The sequence below is a fragment of the Amblyomma mixtum genome, chromosome 1 (assembly GCF_055824585.1).
Source record: "Amblyomma mixtum isolate Tamu chromosome 1, ASM5582458v1, whole genome shotgun sequence".
NCBI lineage: Eukaryota > Metazoa > Arthropoda > Arachnida > Ixodida > Ixodidae > Amblyomma > Amblyomma mixtum.
Window position 1 is genome coordinate 297,518,429 of NC_143012.1, and position 20,193 is coordinate 297,538,621.

The window sequence follows — 20,193 nt, forward strand, 5'->3', positions numbered from 1 at the left end:
AAAATAAATAAAAAAATGTTCTCAGCTTTTCGAATAGTTTTCGAACAATGGCTGGAGGTTCGAATAAGGCCCGCCGTGTTTTTCTGCGATGAATGCTTCGAAAACGGCCTGCACCGACGCCGCTCACCTTTATTCAGCGAAAAGATGAAAGGTTCAGCGCCACGACGCGGTCCATACGTGTGGTGGCGTTCATAATGCTTGTACATGGCCTCTGATCGGACGACGCGGCAAGACTCAGGAAAATGCTAGAAAACCCTGCCTTGATTACATACATATCTCGGAGGCCATGGCTCACACGTAGGTGCCGCCAGTCTCATTTCATGCGGAGTGGTTCTAGTTGCGCCTGGTACCGACCGGTTTTCTGATGGGTACAAGGCTCCCTCCGGCCTGGTGCTCGGTGTTTCTGGGGTGAGATACTTGCAAAAACTGTCTTTAACGAAACCAAGGAAATAGTAATTTTCCTACACCTATAACTTGATGGTCACAGGCACAGCGTGCCTATGTACTGTATACCTATACGTGTGTAGTATAATACATGTATATGAGGAAATGACTACGGGCTACTCACGCAACAATTCTTCCCATTCCTGATGTAATTCCAGTTCACGCTTTTTTACTGTCTTAACACTTGTGTCTAGCTTGTTTATCTTTGGCTATAAGCGCTGTATATACCATATTTGTCTGGTATCATCTGCTCTTTTCCCCTTATCATGTGCCCATGGTATGCTCGGTTTTGCGCTTCATTGTAACTCGACCTCGACCAAAGAACTGACTCGTCAAGACAAGTAGCTTGTCAGACAGTATCTATACAATTTATTAATGGAGTAGTTACGCAGAAAATTCTTTCCACTGTGTTGAGAAACTTCTTTCTTTTGTGCAAACTTCTTTCTTTTGTGCAAATTGGGCTATTGGTAGGATCATTCTGAGTCGCGGAGGCACGCTTACCACGACCGCTGGGAACTCAAAGTGGCATACGATGCCTTCAGTCTTGTTTGCAAACCATCTGGAACAGCAAAGCAATCGAAAGGAAATTTCAACACACTTGGTTTAGCATATGTGTAGCAAGCCTGGCGCACTTGAGTAAATATGCACGATTAAACTGCTTTGGCAGGTGCAAGTGCGTCTATTGCGTGAATAAGGCGTCACGAGGTAGTAGCTCTTCGTGTTGGTGCACTTCGTTATACTATGCAATATGAAATATGCTAGCGGCGCGCATCACCACATCTGCGTGGTAATGCTTCAGACCAGGATGTTAATGTTATATATATGCTACTCAAAACTGGACGGAAAGTCAAACTCATCTCAAAAGCTAACGTTTAAAACGATTGTCCTGAGTCATCACGCAGCCTTCTTACCTGGATTCTTGGCGTACGCCAGAAGCCTTTCCTGTCTCTGAAGTCTGGCTTCTTTGCTCACGGACGTCTCGAAGGCGAGCAGCATATATTCTTCTATCATCACACGCAGCATATGAACGTGGCCTGCATACGTGCAAGAGCATCTTTGTTCAAACTGCGATAGTGTCCCCTGCTCGAGGTCATGCAAATATCGTTGCCATGCCATGAAATGTGCACTAGCCCAGTTTTGAAAGATAAAAAATCTGAAGGCGCATTTTATTGCCTTTTTACTGATATATCATTTTGCCTCTGTGGAATTAAGCACCTCTGCCTTTGATACAAGAACTGGCGATAGAGCTTGACTCGATTGTTATCGGCCCTGACGTCACAGCCGGCAGCTACCATTGATAAAGTAACGCATTTGAAAAATAAAGATTATGAACAATCATGACGCCTGTTTGCGCTGCGGCATGAGTGGATACTTCATTTACGAGCATGATACGAATTTCTCTGCAGAATCATCTGTAAGGTATATGACATTTGCACACGGAAAAAGAAGGTACGACTTTAGTAGAAAGGAAGAAGAGATGGTAGACGCTGTTTGTTGTCTGCAGCTCACCAAAGCTCTGCGCCCTGGACAGAGTCAAGTGTCTCATGATAGCCGAAAAAAGCAACATCCAGGAAAGCAGGAAGTCTCTGTAGACAACGCTGCGGTCATGCTTCGTGTCTGCTGAACCAGACTCCTTTTGGGGACATGAAAGACAAAGAAAGTGGTAATCCTGCATTTCAATCAAGATAACAACATTGTCCAGCAGCTCGACTTCGGATTTGTACACTGTGACAAAGCATTGAATAATCCACGAGCAGTGCACGGTACGTGGAGGGACGTCCCTTCTTGATATTATCTCAGAACACACGACGACTGAAAGCGCCGAACTCACCGTGGCAGCGTTGTCAAGAGCCATGTCCATCCACTCAGTTAGATCTTCGACCGAGGCGTGCTTCTTAAGCAACGAGAGCAGCTCGGCGACCCCTGAAAAGTTATGCGTGAAGTCAGAGCTTAACGTAAGCATTCATATGTGTTCTGTACAGTGTACTTCTGCGAATTCTTATGATACATATCTGCGCGCCTGTAGCCCCTAATAAGGCAAGCAACTTCACCACCTTTCGTCGTTAACGTACATGTTAGAGAGGACACTAAGGTACTTAACATGGGGTAGCGAAGTGATCATCACACCCACTTACGAAACAGGACATTAATACAACACTGATATTAGTATTTTATTAATGCAGTTGCAACTGTAAGAATAAAGTGTTACAGTGCAGTGTATAAAAAAAACTGTGCAAAATGAAGCCGTTATAGAAATATGTATTGAACATAGCGTTGTGCTCATTAGTTATTTCATTCTGTACTCAGTATAACGTGCCATAATGTTCCTGAAAGTGTGCCTTCACGTATAATTGCCATTGTGCTTTTTTTATTTTTTTCTGTCATATTTTTAGCAGCTTGCTTCGTTGCTGAAGTGGCATCCTCATTTATTCTTTTTACTAATATGTTTCAGTAAAATGAAGACAGAGAGAGAGAGACGTAAGAGCGTTCTTAGTGCAAAAGGGGTCGGTATCTTGCCCATGTCAGACGCGGTTTTGCCGTTTTGAAGACAACTGAAGGCTTCCTCGGCGGTTTCATCGATGTTAAGCTTGCTCAGATCCTCCAGCATGCTCTGCGTGTGGCACGCGTTTGACAGCACACTTCGGCAAGACTGCGAAGAGAGAAGCGAACGGTTAACTTGACCAACCGTAACTGCTCTTTACCTGCGGCTACTTACAAGGTACTTACAATGCAATGTAGGAATGCCAGATGAGTGGTTAATTTATTCTTATAATGATGATGACAAAATTACAGAATCACAGCGTTACATAATTATTAGGATTATTTTATTTTTCTTGATTTGTTGTGGACTCTACATTCACTTACACTAAGGGTTATTTCTTCTCCAGCAAGCTAAACCACTTTTGCTGATTGCTGAGCATTAAATAACTATGTAATCGGGAATGCAATGAGAGATTCACAAAAAATTAGTGTCGCTCAGAAGTTTTCATCTGTTACCTTTATCTGAGTAACTATTTTACGTGGGTCCGCTCCGTTACAACTTGCTTGCAATAACTGCCTACTTCCATCTACAGCTGATGTACTTGCACAAATTTCCTGCATGTGTGCTTCACAGAAAATGTGCTTGACAGAAGGGGTCTCTGCTCACAGAGTTATCATGAATAGAATACTTTTTGTGGCAGAGGCTGTCTGTGTTGTAACATTGCAAGTAACTACTTCATCGCGAAGGGGCGCACAATAACTAGTAGAAACTTTATTCTACTGTTTTCATCGTATATTTTAATTTATGCAAAGAAGTGGCACCCAGAACCAATTTCCAGCAAATAATAGGCTCACAGCGTTAGGTGTTCCTAGCTTTTTTCACAGTTGTCGTTGGCGTCGGCGTCCCTCTACCATTGTCTGTTGATTGCTGTTGGCTACGCTGCGCGTGCGCTTTAAGCCTTGCTGGAGAATCAACAGTGTTTCAGTAAAGCAGAGTCGATGACCCGTAGTACGTGGGCTTCCCTTGTCTCGTTCTTCGTCTGTTTGACTAGTTTCCTCTTTAGTCTAAGTTTGCTAAGGATGCAAATTATTTCTTGTAAGGATCAAGCCTTTACCTGTGCAATCTTAGTGAACGATATCTGGCGCTTGACAACTTTGGTCCACTCTTGAAGCACTATAGCAGAGCAAGAAAAGGGAGAGACAGACACAAAGATGTTAGGCAAGCGAACGTGCTTAAGAGGGCTCACCAGCTACAAGGCAACTCAGATTTGAACTTTTTCTGTCGATAGATGGCAGCACCTGAGTACCCCAAAAAGAAGGGAAGTTCTATTGCCCCTCCAGGTGTGTAAACTACACCGCGACCCTTGACCGCGACACGAAAGTATTCGTTCTTCCGCGTACAAAAAGTAGACCCAAAACTTTCTGTAGTTATGCAGCCAAGGTTGTGGGGACGGAAGCACAAAAAAGTTAGCCCATCTCAAGCCATTGAGCACAGAAGGATGTGGGGGTCATACAATGGACCATTTCCCAGTAACCCACCAATTTAGCGTTTCCGGTTTGGGTTGCCTAAGCTTCCTTGATTCTTTTCTGCGAAAATTCTTTTACAATGGTAGGGTGGGGTTACTGGTTTCGCCTGAGCAGACAGGTGCGGTCAGTTAAAATGGCGGAAGAGAGGCTTGGTGCATCCCCAGGACATTACCCGGAAAAGGTTCCATTGTGTTGAACACCTATGTAGTCAGTCTCTAAATAAAAGGAAAGAAAGGAGCTCCTAGCACAAGGCCTTATGACTGGTTTTCTTCCCATTCCCGCGTAGCCTTCCTTACATAGCTACAGAAGCATGTCCTGGGTTGTAGTGACAGCCTGTAGCTTACTTTGCCTAGTCTCGTAGGAGGTTTCCCAGCGCCGAACACCCATCTTCCGCTTATTCTAAGCACCAACAATTAAGGCACCAAGCAAATCAAAGTTGGATGAAACTTAAGAGGACGAGAAGTGTGGTTTGCAAAAGCACCGAGAGCGTCCTGTAGCTATGCATGGTGACTGAACGCAAACTTTGGCATTGCATAAGCGAGTGCTTGCTTAGCTCTGTTTACATGAACCAGTAACGCCAGGTTGAGTCGGGAGTCGGGCTGAGAGAAGTCAACCCAACTCGACCGACGCGTATTTACATGAACTCGATTTTGGCTACTCGAGACCGGTTCATAAGCAGTGGCACCAAGCGTCGAGCACCGCATTGCGAGCGAGCAGTGGTAGCATCCAAGATTCAGTGTTGTCGGTAACGCTTTACTTTTTTCGGTAACTTAGTAGCGTACTAGTTACCATTTCGGAACTGTAACGGGTCACGTACTTACGTTAACATTTTTCGGTAACGTGAGGTGCCGCGTTACTAGTTACTTTTTTATTTCAATTGTCCCCCTCCGCCCCTTTTTCAAAAAAAAACGCCGAAAATGATGTTGCAAATAAACAAATTGTACCGGTGTTCTCGACGACCATTGTTGCGGCTCGCATGCACGGCAAAAAACACCTGCCCTTGACGACGCACTCAACTAAAAAAAAAAAGCACGAACACGCAGTCAGACACTTGTCTTCACCCCCAAACCACTCACATCCACAACTCTCTAAAGAGTGGACGCATGCCGAGCCACCAATGGACCATTTGTTCAAAAATCTGTAAGTCAGTTTCTGCGTAAGCTTGTTTTCCAGCCAAAAGGTCTCGTTCCACGCGACACATTCGCATTCCCTCATCTGAGCAAACTCATGAATGTCGCCAGTTTACTTCAAGATGGCCCCAAGAGAGCCGTCGAAAGAGCACAATGGTACAGCACAGAAAAGGGGATTGCAGTCAACCTGCTGTTTCTGCAACTGCGGCTACGTTTCAGGTTATTGAGTTCCTAAGCGAGCGAAGCTGACCTTGAACACCTTTACGTAAACACTCGCATTTTTGCGATAATTATGCAGGTTCAAGTAAAAAAGAAATTGTTTATGTGCGCTAATATATTTTTTCCGGAACTATGACATGTAAGCATTTCTTTATTGCTACACAATTTCCGCGTAATTTCGTAAGCAGAAGCACACCAAAATTACTGTAAATTTGTTGAGTTCAGCTGTTTTCTTTGTGAAGTTGGAATTAAATGAAGTGTGAGCTTTATAAAATTGTTCTTACAGCGATGACACTCAATAAAATTTATTGCCATGGAGTAACGGCAAAGTAACGTGCGATACTTCTTTTCGGTAACGGTAACGCGTTACCTTTTTTTGTGGGTAACGTAGGGCGGTAACGCGTTCTTTTTTTCTAGTGTAACGAGTAACGTATTTAGTTACTTTTTTTCGGTAACGCCTACAACACTGCCAAGATTGAGGCACACCACCGCTGCTTCGAAGGTGCGACAGCGCAAGTGAAAAACAAGTTTGCATTTATCCTCTCCCCTCCGTTTTTTCGGCCCGGCAGCGTTTACAAGCACATCGGGGCAGGGTGGAGTTGAGTCAACCCCCGATCCCTCGGCGCGACTCGGCGCGTTTACGTGGACAAAGTAACCGGTTTTTGACCCAATAACTCGACTCACGTGTGCTTTGGTGCGAACAATGCTTTACTGTGTGTGCTGCGGGAGGGGTGGGTGGAGGTCAGGTGCTTTTGGGTGTGGCCTTGCATACCGCTTCCTTTTCGCACCACAAGCTCAAGAAAAAAAAAGCAGAATCCTTCCGAAATACAGCCCAAGCAAGAAAAAAAGGAAAGAAGGAAATCAAGTTCGTCCAGGTTCTAAAAAAAAAGTGTGCGCCCGAACACAGACAAGCAAGAAGTTGGTGGTAGAATGTAGTAGCGGCAAAATAATTTGTCGCCAGGTGGAGCCACGTCGCACTAGTAAAATTTTAGCGCGAAATTCAAATCACCACAGAAAATACATACACAACTGTCAGAGCCTGTAAAATACAAACACTAGGTTAGATATGGATAAAAATTGGGCTTAACAATCAAGAAAGAAAAAGGGAGGAAATGTTGCGGACGAAATTTTGATAATTGGCTTAGTTTTTTCCCAAGATGACATGAAAGTTCGACATATCTAAAAGCACCATTTTTCTGGAACTTTGCGTCTAATTGGTAAAAAAATGAAACTTAAACAATAAAATCTGTCCGCAACATTTCCTCTATTCACTAAAGACGAAAACGCTGCCACAAACCTCATGAAAATCTAGCCATGTTTAGACACGGTATAGCTTCTGAAAGTTCCCATGTATTTCCTATGGACACTGCCACTGGTGAACCCTCTTAAAACATGTTTTTTAAACCATTACTGGGCCTCCACTTGCCTCTGATCTTCGTCTGCAGTAGCTGGGAAGCTGGCATAGCGCTGCAGAGCCACTTGGGAAGCTCGTTTGTAAGGCAGCTGAGCTCCCGTTGAAAACTAGTGGTCAGAAAAACAAAGCGCATTGTATAGCCGTATTTTCCCGCTGTATGCGGACACTAGACAAGGGACGCAGTCCGAATACCTTTCTGGTAGCTCCTGGATCTCTCTGGGGATCAATATTTCCTGCATCGCCTGCTCTGGCAAATGCGAGAAACGCCGTCATGTTGGCCTTCAGTATATTCCTTATATCAGTAAATATTTATTTTCCTGAAGTGCTAACCAAGTAATGAATCATACTTGAAGTTGTACAGTATTTGTTTCTGTTTCTTATCAGTTTTGCGACATAAATACATTTTACAAGGCATTTTATTACTTGATATGACCAGCAAATGAGACACATATTTGGATGTCTTGTATACTTCTTAATTCGCATTGAAAATATGCTGAATTTTCTCTGAGACCTAAGGAATTCCCCGAGAAGCAGTATGAGAGCCCCCAACGACTCACCGCATACAAGTAGTCGTCCCATACAGCAATAACGTCGGACACCATTGCGACATGCAGCAATGGCAAAAAGGCCGTCTGAAGGCTTCCCCAAAAGTGAAGTACCATATCGTGCACCTTGAAAAGAGAAAGCATTGCAGTTTCGTTGGGCACACCTGCGCGTACTGTATTGCTACAGGTGCAGTTCTATGCAGACACGTGGAGACACCAGGACGAATTTTTCTTTAATTACGAAGTTTCTGAGAAAGCTGTATAGCTTTCCTTTGTAGCCGTATGGCTACGCTCGGGTGGATGTCAATGAGTAATTACTTCCTTATTACAAATCTACTTCACCTTGGGGGATTCCCCTAAACATTTGACCAACACTGTTCCCACTTCGAGTTATTGATCAATTCGCTCTCGCCCTATCATAAGCTAGCCGTCCCGGTTAGCTGAATTGGTAGAGCGACTGCTCCGGTGAAGCGGTGGTCCTGGGTTCGAACCCCGGACCAGGACGAATTTTTCTTTAACTACGAAGTTTCTGAGAAAGCTGTATAGCTTTCCTTTGTAGCCGTATGGCTGCGCTCGGGTGGATGTCAATGAGTGATTACTCCCTTATTACAAATCTACTCCACTTTGAGGGATTCCCCTAAACATTTGACCAGTACAGGGACATGAATATAAGTTATTGTGAACAGCTTTTGCGAAAATTCAATGCGCAAATTCAATGAGGTAAGTCACACATGTTGTTCCGTGTTGTTATTTAAAACTGAACGTAACCTATTTTAATGCGAGAACATAACCTCAGTTCGAAAACCTCAACCACAGCTACAAGCGCAAATAATCTAGTGGCGTGCACGTCAGGTGCTTTCTATTGTGAGTCCTAGTGACGTGTGCTTGACGGATTTTCTGCTCTAGTAGTTTTGGAAGTCTTTGCTCAGCAGTGGCGGCACTCGAATTTTTGAAAATCTATAATTAAGGACGAGCTGTTGATCTCAAAATACAATGACGTGCCTAACCGTAATAGTTATAAAGTCATCTGTTAACTTTAAGTTGTTAACTACCTTGCTAGTTAAAGCATATCACTATTCTTTTTATGTCTGGCACTGGCGTCAGCATTATGCTGAAGCAAAAGTGCTTTTAACTAAAAAAAAAGTAACGATATCACTCCTCTGTATCTGAAGCGCTATCTCCCCGCCCCATAAAAACACGCACAAAAGCACACAGACCACATATGCCCACACATCAGAGGCGTCAATGGGGCTAGCTGCACCCGACACATCATCCCCCCCCCCCCCCCCCCCTTCCCATGCGCCACCTCCTCTGTCCACACGCCAGGGTCCCGCCTACACCTTCAAACTGACCCTGCACCACTTCTCATCGCTGCAGCTGGCGCTGCCTGCCTGCACCTCCCTAGTGACGCCTCTGCCACACGTTGTTTTCTCGTAACTCGAACTATTCTAAAGAAAAAAGAAAGCTGGCTAATATCTTTGAGATGTCCTGCCTTGAGGGGCAGATAAAGCATACATAAACTGGTAAATTGGAAAAAGTAGGAAAAACAGAACGCAGCTCACTGCCTTGAAGTTGGCGATCACCATGGAATCGAGGAGGCTGCAACAGTGGGCGCGGTACATGGAAAGAAAGCTTTCCATCTGCAATGAGATTAATGAAAAGTGATTCGTCGAGTGAAACGCTGCTGGCATATCGCCACTTCTCTTTGTATGTACCTTTGTCAGATCAGCAGTATCCGCTGGTTTGAAATCGTGAAAATCTGGTATGAAAATCCATTTCTGGTGGCTGATACCAGGTGCCGATGTTCTGACTTCCTCATCCTGGTGAGTAAGCATAAATTGGCACTATGGTGGGCGGCCAGGTTGGCTCCAGTCTTACCTCAACGCATTTGGCTTTCTGGCCTGAAAATCTTGAACAGGAAAAAAAAAAAAGTCTGTGTTAAAAAAAGGCTTCAAGATAAGGCGAATGCACGATGTTCAAGAAGACTATATTCTTTGTTTTTCGTATTTACATTCATATTTATATTCATTTTTTCCTTCAAACGTATGGCGGAGCGCTTTTTACGGGAGCGACTGACCCCGTGCATATAAGCACATATTAAGCATATTTTAGCAACTAACGAGTAATTAAATGTAGAGGTTTGAGTGGAAGGTTACTTTAGATGCGGACAGTAGTGCATGCAACTCTTCGTGTTAACGTCACTAACCCAAATCGCGTTTTGCGCCATCTTGACTGCTTTGATCAGCGGTTTTAGGTTGTTGTTATTGGCCTCAAATAAAGGTTCCCTACAGTTCCACCGCCAAATATGTCAGGCAATGCTTTTTTTTTTGTTCCCCAAAACGCTGCTGTCTCGTTCAATTCACCGCCTGAGTCTTGGCCACTCCATCGTAGTGGGAATATGCAGTTCTCTTCTGTCGCATCTTGCTTCATTTCCTCCTTTCGTTGCATGCAAATTTCTAGGGGTGCGCGAATAGTACATTTTAACAATGGAATCGAATACGAACAGTGTGGCATTGCTGCCGAATCCAGTACGAATAATGCTGCTAAAAATCGGAAGGAATACAAATCGAAGATTTTTACATATATTCGCTACTTTTTCGAATAATCGTGCAAGACGAACAGTCGCGCAAAACGGCGAAGCGCTAGCGATGGCTCTGCGGTACGGTGGTGGTGTAACCTATAGGGTTATAGCTACAGGTGTCAAAAGACGCAGTACTGACCTTCACTAGGGGGCACGCAGCATGAAGTCAGTATGTTAAATATATCATTACTAGCAATCCCGGAGAAGTGCGCGTCTAGTTCCCATGGCTGCCATCATGTGGGGCATGACTGTGAACATTAAAAAAAAGGAGCATTGAAATCAGCCTTGACGTAAGAAAGAGAGAATGACCAAGTGGTTGCTATTGAAGTTGCCTAAGGTTGCCTAAGGTTGTGTGGCAGCATTATGACTCCAGCACTCAAATGAACAGCGTCGTGACTGAATCCTCCATCACGTGCAGATCGATTGCGACAGCAAGCTGTGCGGCTTTGGAGCTGTGCGGCTATTATGCAGTATAATATAAGCTATTTTTAGCCCATTGCTCAAATGTGTGCCGTGTACAGCGTCTACAGAGTCCACTGCGGGGCACCCACCGGGCAGTGGGTACCTTATCGGGCAGTCCACCAGCACCTAGCATTTCCGTCACCTGTCACGAACCGGATGCTCCTAGGCCTCCACTACAGCGACAGAATGGATACAGCATCCGCGCCAGGGGCGTAGCCAAGGACGGGGGGGGGGGGGGGGGGTGTTTATGGGGCTTCAGTCCCCCCTCCCCCCCGAAATTTTTTCGAACTGTCACGCACCGCTGACCAAAACAACCACCGGCGCCGGAAATCATTCTGGATTTTGCCACCTACAATGTCTTTTTCAGACTAGAAAAACATTTTGGCGCCAACACTGCTAACTCGGGCTGGAATTCGTGGCAACGCCCACGCACCTGGAGTCACGTAACGCTAGGAGCCCCATCCTAGCACAAACTTTCAAGGGCTTATCGACGGCAAGCGGGCTTGCCGGTGCATCTCGCGGCAGCGGCCGTGGAGTCTACAGAGCCACACATTACAATTCCGAAACTTAATGGGTATAAAGTTCCCATAAACTTGTGACGCGTAACTGCACTGAGATTTCAAAAGTCGCGCTTTAGATTTTCAAATCGGGAACTTCAGTTAATATATTACTGTTCGTACGTCGAACCATACATCGAGACAAGCCAAATCAACCCACTATCAGAGAAGTTGACACAGCACGCAGCGAGGTCCGATGAGACGAAGCGTTGTGGTGATTCATATGTGCCGTCATGCCACAGAAGAGAATATTATATTTTTTATCTTCGAACTTCTAATATGTACTTTGCAGATCTCCTCATTTATACATGTGCTTGCTGTTGCGACTAAAATTTCCGTGCAATTACTCGCAATACCGTATTGTGCGTTTTTATCGTAAAGACTTTCAAAATTTTTCTTACCTCAACCGCTGGCTCGTTTGCGGTGAAACTGCACACAGAGCTTGCGTATTATGGTAACTTTTGTATCGTAGCAAGTTTTACAACAGTACTTACTTAGCTAAGCCGTGCATGATGCAAAAGCGTAATCGTCTGCGTTGACATCGGCGTACCGAAACCCAAAACACCCGAGTTTTTGCTGAAGGGCGGCAGTGGCGCCATCTGTCTGCCACAACGAAATTAAACAAGAAAAACACAGCTCAGGACTTCGCGACGTCGTCCTCCGACGAGCCACGAAAGCAGACGATATAAGCTGAATTGGATAAAGTCATTGGACGAAAAAAAAGACGTCAAACAATATTCTTTTAACGGCACAGCCTCGTTAAAATAGTTGTTTCTGGCATTTTTTCGCTCAGTTGGCCGAAAATGTTCGAAGCGCTTCAGTTCTTGCAACGCGCGCCTTGGCGCCTTGTGACGCTTTCCACTGCAGAAGACAGATGGCGCTACTGCCGCCCTTCAGCAAAAATTCGGTGTTTTGGGTTTCGGTACGCTGATGTCGACGCAGACGATTACGCTTTTGCATCATGCACGGCTTAACTAAGTAAGTACCGTTGTAAAACTTGCTACGATACAAAAGTTACCATAATACGCAAGCTCTGTGGGCAGTTTCACCGCAAACGAGCCGGCGGTTGAGGTAAGAAAAATTTTCAAAGTCTTTACGATAAAAACGCACAATACGGTACATGTCCGGTAACAGCTGCTCCTGCGCAGTACAATGGAACGAAGGACAGCGTCATTGAGATTTCTCCCTGGCCGTTGCATATGTACAGTCTTTGCGAAAAGTAACCCGGCACAGGTGGCTTGTTTCTTAGCCGCGTAGCGAAGCACTCATGGCGGCCCTTAAGCTCTGATGCTGTGTAAAGAAAGGTGAGACCTTGTCCTTACATTACGGCACCGTTCGGTCTTTAAGGCTGCTGTAAATGCTCCGTTATACGTTTGAGAAGCAAGAACCTGTTGCTCGGTTACTTTTGGCAAAGACTGCACATATATTGCCGCGAATCTTTGTAGCGTTTGCTTTTTGTGTTTGTTTGTTCATGCTTCAAGGCTGCCGGCACGCCGCTTTATCGATTCGTTTATGACGCAAGACGCGCCTAGATTTATCTCGATTGATCGCATCCAGGCGGAGCCGATTCTACTTTGTGCCAGAATGTTCTAGTAACTTCCCAAGCTTTATCTCGAATGTTCGCTATCAGCTTTAAAAAGAGCACAGCCGACAGCAGCGGGCACGACCGCCGAGCACTCTTGTTGTTACGCCGCCGCCGAGTGATTCAGTTCTTTGCGGGCCCAAGACAGCCCGAATAAAGAGTTTCGTTTCGAAGACATTCTCGCTGTGTTCCTGTTCGCCGTACTGCAGTCACCACTACGTGACAATATGTAAAGGTTCTTGAATGACAGATTCATTAAAATATTTGTCCTCTACTTCCTCATTTCATGGCCTTTACGTTTTTCATATCAGCCGCATGCACTGCTTCGCTGGCTCCGGACTGATATAGTTCTAGACTTCGTGTAATATGGTTCATTCGACGAATCGAATAGGAGTATATTCGATTCGCTATTCAAATATTTGGTATATTTTACACCCCTGCAGATTTCACTGCATTGTAGCTGTAATTTAATCCATGGCAACATGAAGGTACACCGTCCAGAATACTTGAGTCCTACATTGTAGAAAGATGGTTTATGTGGCGAAAATTCGGTATGTTTTCTTTTGTGCTCTCGTCTAGTTTAACATGTGCTGCGCACCATAATGCTGCATTTTTACTGAACGGAGCTGCCGGGATGAAACCTGCAAATAAAGTTTGGTTTATTGACTAGCAGCGCATCGATACAGTTATGGGCGAAGTCACGACGATTTAAAAGCACAGAATCGTGTCAGTTCTCACCTGGTGATATCTTTCCCGCAGTACACCTGGTCGTAGTAAAACGATGACGGCTTTAGGCCTATGCCGTAGTAATGATACCTGCACAACCCGACGCGAGTATTTTGTTTCTGTTTTTTTTTTCTGTTGCTTAAATTACGCAAGCAGGGCGCCACAACAACGTAAAGTCGAATACAAAATACAAAGAAGTTCTGTCGCTTCAAAACGCATTATTTCTTCGCATAATGTATTTAAGGGGCTTTTTTTTCCGTTTGCAGAATTTTCCGTTTGGCGTCGCTGCGCGTGGTTTCATCGCCGAATTTCTCCAGCATCAAATTCCCAAACGGCGTCTGTATTTGATGCATACGAAATGCGAACGGCGCAATTTTGAAAGTATGCTATGCGAGAAAGCCAACTCAACGAGCTTTCAAATGCGCTTTTTGACGTTCGGTATTTCTCACCACTTTGCGACTAAGAATATTTAAAAACAGTGTTCACCTTCAATACAAACTGGTCTTTATTGTGCTCTAGAACATCGTCTCATAAAGTCAAAAATAAAACGTTTAGTTAAGGTAACTGATCGCCTAATTATTTATTCATACCAGGTACAAAATGTCTGCTTTGCCGTACAGTCCACCAGCAGAGACCGCAGCGACGTATCTCTCGCAGTTCTTGCAATAAAATTAATCTCTAAACGGTAAAAAAAAAAAAAAAATCACCGTGTATTTAGGCGCGCTCTTCACATCATTCAAGATTGACATCGGAGAACAGCATTACCTGGATTGTCCCCTAGTTCCGAGTCTCCTGGTGGTGATTCCCGGGAACTTTTGTCGTATGAGCTGCACGGAAGTGGAACGCTATTGAACCGACAACAAAAAGAAAAGGCCGCTTACGACAGCAGAGCACCTGAATCTATATGCTTTGGTATTGTAACGAAGCAGGCAGCGGTCTGTTGAGCCACTGCATGGATAAATTCTGCGTGTTTTCAGAGAGAGAGAGAGAAAGAGAGAGAGAGGAAGATAGAGAAGCACTTTCTCAAAGAGTGGCATACTAAATATCTTGGCATGGAGCCCCAGAACACGATGCTCTTCTAATTGGCCTGACAGCAGCCATGCACTCAAGGTAGGAGGAGGAGGGGGGGGGGGGGGGGGAGAAGGGAGTTCGGAAGGCTGCTGCAGTGAAAGAGACAGTGCTCCAGATTGGCATAGGGTGAGGGGGCAGTAGAGGCAGGAGAGGGCAGGCCGAATGCGACAGAGGTACAGGCGAGCTGAGGCAAGAAGGTTTGGTTTTGGTTTTGTGGGGTTTAACGTCCCAAAGCGACTAAGGCTATGAGAGACGCCGTAGTGAAGGGCTCCGGAAATTTCGACCACCTGGGGTTCTTTAACGTGCACTGACATCGCACAGCACACGGGCCTCTAGAATTTCTCCTCCAAAGAAATTCTAGCCGCCGCGGCCGGGATCGAACCCGCGTCTTTCGGGCCAGCAGCCGAGCACCATAGCCACTGAGCCACCGCGGCGGCGGCTGAGGCAAGAAGGGTGTTAATGTTTGCTTAAGAGGACTTCATGGATGCGTCAAGAGTCAAGACAGTCTTCTACAATAATTTCTCGCCGCCAAGTCTAGTGTTTACCGCCGAACTAGATAAATGCATAACTGACCTAAACTAAAGTAGTCGCGTTCTGCGTCACACTCGCCTATGCAACATATGATATGGGAATCGAAATCACAAAAATACCCATTTAAAAGTGACCTAAGGCTGCAACGTAAGCTAATAAGCGGAGCAGGAATGCGAAAGAGAAGACAGTGCGACAACGACCTCGAACACGTAACAGCTGAGACGTACAGTGTAGCTGAGGCGACATTAGTTCTTTTGAAATTGGCACAGAACGCAATTAAGATAGGGAAAAGCAATGGACTTATTTCTACCACCTGAGGTTTTGTAACACGCACCTGAATTTCAGTACGCGCACGGTTTTGCATCTTGTCTTCTACGAAATGCGGCTATCGTAGGCCGGAATCAAACCTGCGAAAGAGCTGAACGCGGTAGTTGTGAGTCATGCGTACCGGTTCACCTAACTACATTTCTGTTCTGCAGTGAAGCCAACCACTCAACGAAATTTTATGTTAAGTGGCAAAACTTGAATTGCAGGCGTGCGAAATGCTTACGTAGTACATTGTTGACACGCGGCGAAGCCACGCTACCAGGGTGCCCGTGGCTCCGTTGAAAACTTGGGGACGGCCGAAGTTAGGTGAACGAGTACGCCTGACACACAGCTACCCAGAACGCCACGGCCAGCCATTGGCCCGACAGCGTGGTTGCGGATGAGTTTTTTCGTGCGCAAAACATAAGATGCCGCGTAGCTCAAGAATGCAATGACAGGAAAAAAAGAAAAAAAAAAAAAAACCAGGCCTGACTTTCCCGAAAGCTGCTGCTCCCATTGGCGGCTTCCCGTTGCGGCGGCAGAAGTCCAGGTAGTGCTGGTACAGGGTGCACCTCGGAAGGCAGACACCTGGCGACACAGTGTAGTTGGCCGACACCCTGCGCCAGCGAGGACTTTCGGTTATAACTGTCAGAATAGAAAGCCACCGTGAATTCAGAAACGACGTTAAAGTTAGATTAAATGACAATTCTTTAGAATTGTCTCCGGTTGGTGTTCCATTCCACTTGAAGATTGCCCTGTATCCTGCGCAGCAAACAGAAACCAAATTTCGTATGCATTGAGTTTGATTTTTGCTTAACGTGTGCTACTCATGAAGAATTGCTCACCTGCTGCGCATGTGAGCCGTGCGGTTCATTTGTTCCAATGTGTTAAATTTAAAATTCTGTCGTCGCAAAAAACAGCTGCAGTGCGTGCACAATACCACAATCAGCGAAAGCGTTTCGATGCTAAGTCTGCATATTCTGACAATTTCCCATGAAGATTAATAAAGCCACCTGTATATCGAAGCCATTACAGTTAAGATCTTCGACGCTGATAGTTGCACAGATGGAATGCAAGAAATACTCACCATTCCAGCGTGTCCTTGTTCCGTGCATCGCTGCTCGCTATTTTACGCCTCTTCGAAGACTTCGGTCTCTTGGCGCGCGCTCGGACGGCACCACTCATCGTTGCTAAGTTCAGCACGTTGAAAATCCGTGTCCCGAACGAGCACAGGAAACGCCGCGCACTTATCTGCCCGTGGAAAACGGTGTGCAGTGGACGGCCTTTCTCTTCGTGTGGGCAGCTCAGGTCAGTAAAGGTGCAACTTTCCTCTAGCGAAAGTGATCGCCTTTGATGTGTACAGCGAAACCTCCGTGGTCTGCGGCGGCCGCTTCCTTTGATGTCTCGTCGCAACGCGGATAGCGTTATCTCATCTTGCAAAGTGGTCCATTAAAAAGAACAACGATTCGTGTTCTCCCCCGAGTGCCCACAGAATCGCCCCCGTATCGCCTCGTAGACGACCACGCCCAGGTGCGTCAGAAATCAAACCGTGGTCATTCGTCGGGTTGGCTTCCTGTCGCCCACAAATAGCCTGCCATGCGGATGCCTGCTTTGCGCGCTTCCGTCCTGCTAAGTGCTAGACTAGACGACATATATGCCGTATTTTGGAGAATGGGTCGGAGCTAGCGCTCTAAATATGTCCGTGGCCCGGCGTCGTTGTGTGGTGTGCAGTTCCCACCTGGCACCTACCACGGTTGGTAGGCGGCAAAAGGGAGAGAAGAGAATCCCCTCTCCACTTGTAGGGTAGAGGAAGGAGAGGCCGGAAGGTGAAGAAAAAGTGACCGGCGTCCGGCGGCATAGTGCTGTGCACACTTTTCACCTGCCACCTTCCACCACTTACCACGGTTATTACATGAATAGAGCTTCCCGCCACATGTCAGTATATACGAGAAAAAATTAAGAGCAAGGACAAGACCCAGTGGTAGCGCATTATCACCGGATAAGATTGATTAAGCACCTCCATAAATTTTTTCCCTCTTTTTGCTTGGTATTTTGTATAAAGGTTTCTTTCACTTTTTGTGTAACATGCTCCCTTACAATAGTGTCTTCAGGATGAAATACAAGTATATGAACGAATGAATAAGTGTATATCAGTGGCAGTTCATAAAAAAATGGGAAAAAAATCGCCCAGTGTTGATGCTCTGCTGCGTAGCGCGCTTTACTCAATGACAGCTGTCCGCGTACTGCTGTCAGAATATTCCTAATGCCTAAGAACTGTAGACTTTCATTCAACCTAGGCTACCACCACTGCATTTCATAAACCTTGCGGACATCGGTCCATTCTGATCTGAAGTTGCATTGGGCACTATGAAGTACATGTAGCAGATGTTGGCGAAAAATTTTAGTGAGACTGGCGAGTCCAGAACACTCGGAACGTCATTTATATAAATAAAAAAAAAAACAATGACAGACACAACATCATTCTTATTAGCGGAAACCGCCTGACTCAGTGGTAGTATATTAAAATAGCAATTTTTAGAAAACTAGACGGTTTCGACAGATTCTATGCGAACATGGTGGCTATCGTGGCCGTCTCCTTTCTCTCGCTCCAAAATCTGTTTACAAGATGTATCATGCACTCAGACCAACTACTTCCGACGGCGATAGAAAATAAATGGGATCTACCGAAATTTGCAATTGCCGCGATGATTTTGAGTGTTCACTGCAGCGCGGCACGTGATAGCAGCTGTGCAAGCTAGACGTGTTTGTCCAGACTTCCTGGGCTTGCTGACTCCAACAGAGTAATCGCGGAGCCGGATGCCCGTGAGGAGGCAAAACCTCTTGTTTTTTGAGCTTACCAAGAGAGCAGCTAGGTGGCGACACATTCCTTGCGCGGTGTTTGGCTGCAATTTCAAACAAGCCAGCAGGCTACACGTGGCTTTCAGGCTCGTAACATCTGCACTTTCCGGCACATTTAAGAACACACATGTTCGCATTTAGTACCAACTAGATGATCCTGTTCGAGGCCCAAATGTTGTCCTGGTAGTTGTAATAGCTGGCGGGCTCGTATATTAACTCTATGCAGCCAGCGCTCCTGCCCCGCCACCTGTCCGCACGCGTTGAGATGCATGCGGCAATAGTTGCAACTTTCGCCACAAGCCGCGCCAGCTGCGCACATTTTGCTATCCGCGAGATTCAAACTATGCAATCTTACACCTACGGAAATTCGCTCTTTTATACATTGTGACTGTGCGCTACTGTATAAAATATATACGTTTTCTTTTCTCGTTCCTAGGCAGAAAACGGGATGGCACGGCCTATGGCAAAACAATACCAACCGCTTGGCAAACAATACCAACCGATCGACTGTAAGTTGTTTTCATCACTGCCTACTACACGTCTCTAGTCTAGACAGTGCGCACTGGACTCTACTAACGGACGATTCCGCGAGAGGCAAGAAATCCGTCATCCATTTTTTTTTCGGCATACTTCTGCTTTCCTTTGTTAGTCAGCAGTGTGCTTCGTGTATATGTTCTCACCCTGCCCAACGGACTTGTCTAGATATATATTAATGATTTTCCCAACCTAAAGGGGGCATCTCAAATTATCCAATATGGCGGCATTAGGAAGGGCAGCTTCCTGGGTCAGGCGAAGAAGAATTGCGCTTGTTTTATAGCAGTGGCTTTTATAAGGAAGGTTCTCCCACATTCGCATCGACCGTTGTCACTACTACGCGTCCGCTAACGCCGGACAGATGCACAGCAGTTGGCACAGAGCACCCCCATACTCCGTACACCCACTGCCGAACACTAGCTCCACGCCCAGTGACTGGTTACTGCATCCGGCTACTCCAGCACTCTTAGCAAAAGGCACCCTTACCTAGAATCGCTAAACATTTCGACTCGCACCCGAATTTCGCACTGCTCCAGCTGTGTTGCGTAAGTTCGCGTTACCTAATGGGTAAACGTCCGATTAATTTCACAGCACTACAGCCGCGTTAGCACAATTCCCCTGGTTTCACATCATGTATATTTCCAGTCCGCATGCCGCACTTCATAGCAAAAAGACAAATATTTATATATGTGCAAAGCTGCCGACTCGCGGGTACGGCCACTCTTACCTGGTCTGCACTCTTGTCGAAGGCAAACTTTGGCCACCCAATTCCAACTGAAGACCCTTAAATCAGACCCGCACAGTCATTGATAGGCTATACTGCGGATATTTTTGTTTATTTAGTGGCCGTTCAGTAGCAGTGGCAGTCATTCGTAGCGTCATCAACCTGTTCATCGTTCCGAGATCCAGCTGACGCTTATAACTCGTTGCATCCTTGAGGTGTAAGCGGCTGAAAGTTTTGAAATTTCACGCCAAACCCCCGCTTGGTTGTCAGTGATGCAACTTCGTGTGAGCCGAAAAGCCTTTCGTTCCTCGAGGGTGTAAATAAATAAACGAGGAAGAAGGAAGAACTAATTTCTCTGGCGTTTGAAAGCGATGTGAAAGCGGAGCGGTAAACGGTCGACGCGTGCTTTGGAGCAAATTTGATGTTGTTGTTGTTTATGGGGTTTAACGTCCCAAAGCGACTAAGGCTATGAGAGACGCCGTAGTGGAGGGCTCCGGAAA

General features: G+C 45.8%; 1 protein-coding gene across 1 annotated transcript; it reads right to left on the reverse strand.

The window, feature by feature from the left end:
* Positions 1-876: 876 nt before the first annotated feature.
* On the reverse strand, positions 877-17,222 carry LOC149372174 (DNA-binding protein RFX6-like). Its single transcript, XM_089585922.1, has 16 exons — positions 16,664-17,222; positions 16,070-16,193; positions 14,434-14,495; positions 13,681-13,758; positions 9,639-9,669; positions 9,476-9,580; positions 9,323-9,400; positions 7,773-7,886; positions 7,408-7,457; positions 7,228-7,322; positions 4,041-4,099; positions 2,962-3,094; positions 2,276-2,367; positions 1,954-2,077; positions 1,356-1,478; positions 877-1,003 (listed from the first exon to the last, which is right to left on the reverse strand). Exons 1-16 carry the CDS (start codon positions 16,759-16,761, stop codon positions 942-944), a joined length of 1,428 nt encoding a protein of 475 aa, XP_089442048.1. The 5' UTR covers positions 16,762-17,222; the 3' UTR covers positions 877-941.
* Between the last annotated feature and the right edge of the window lie 2,971 nt (positions 17,223-20,193).

Bases quoted from the DNA above. Each gene is read 5' to 3' on its own strand.
- LOC149372174 (XM_089585922.1), bottom strand. From the start codon at position 16,761: ATGAGTGGTGCCGTCCGAGCGCGCGCCAAGAGACCGAAGTCTTCGAAG. The intron at 16,194-16,663 runs GTGAGTATTTCT...TCGCTGGCGCAG, and splicing joins AACAAGGACACGCTGGAATG to GGTGTCGGCCAACTACACTG. The intron at 13,759-14,433 runs GTAATGCTGTTC...CGGGTTGTGCAG, and splicing joins GGAACTAGGGGACAATCCAG to GTATCATTACTACGGCATAG.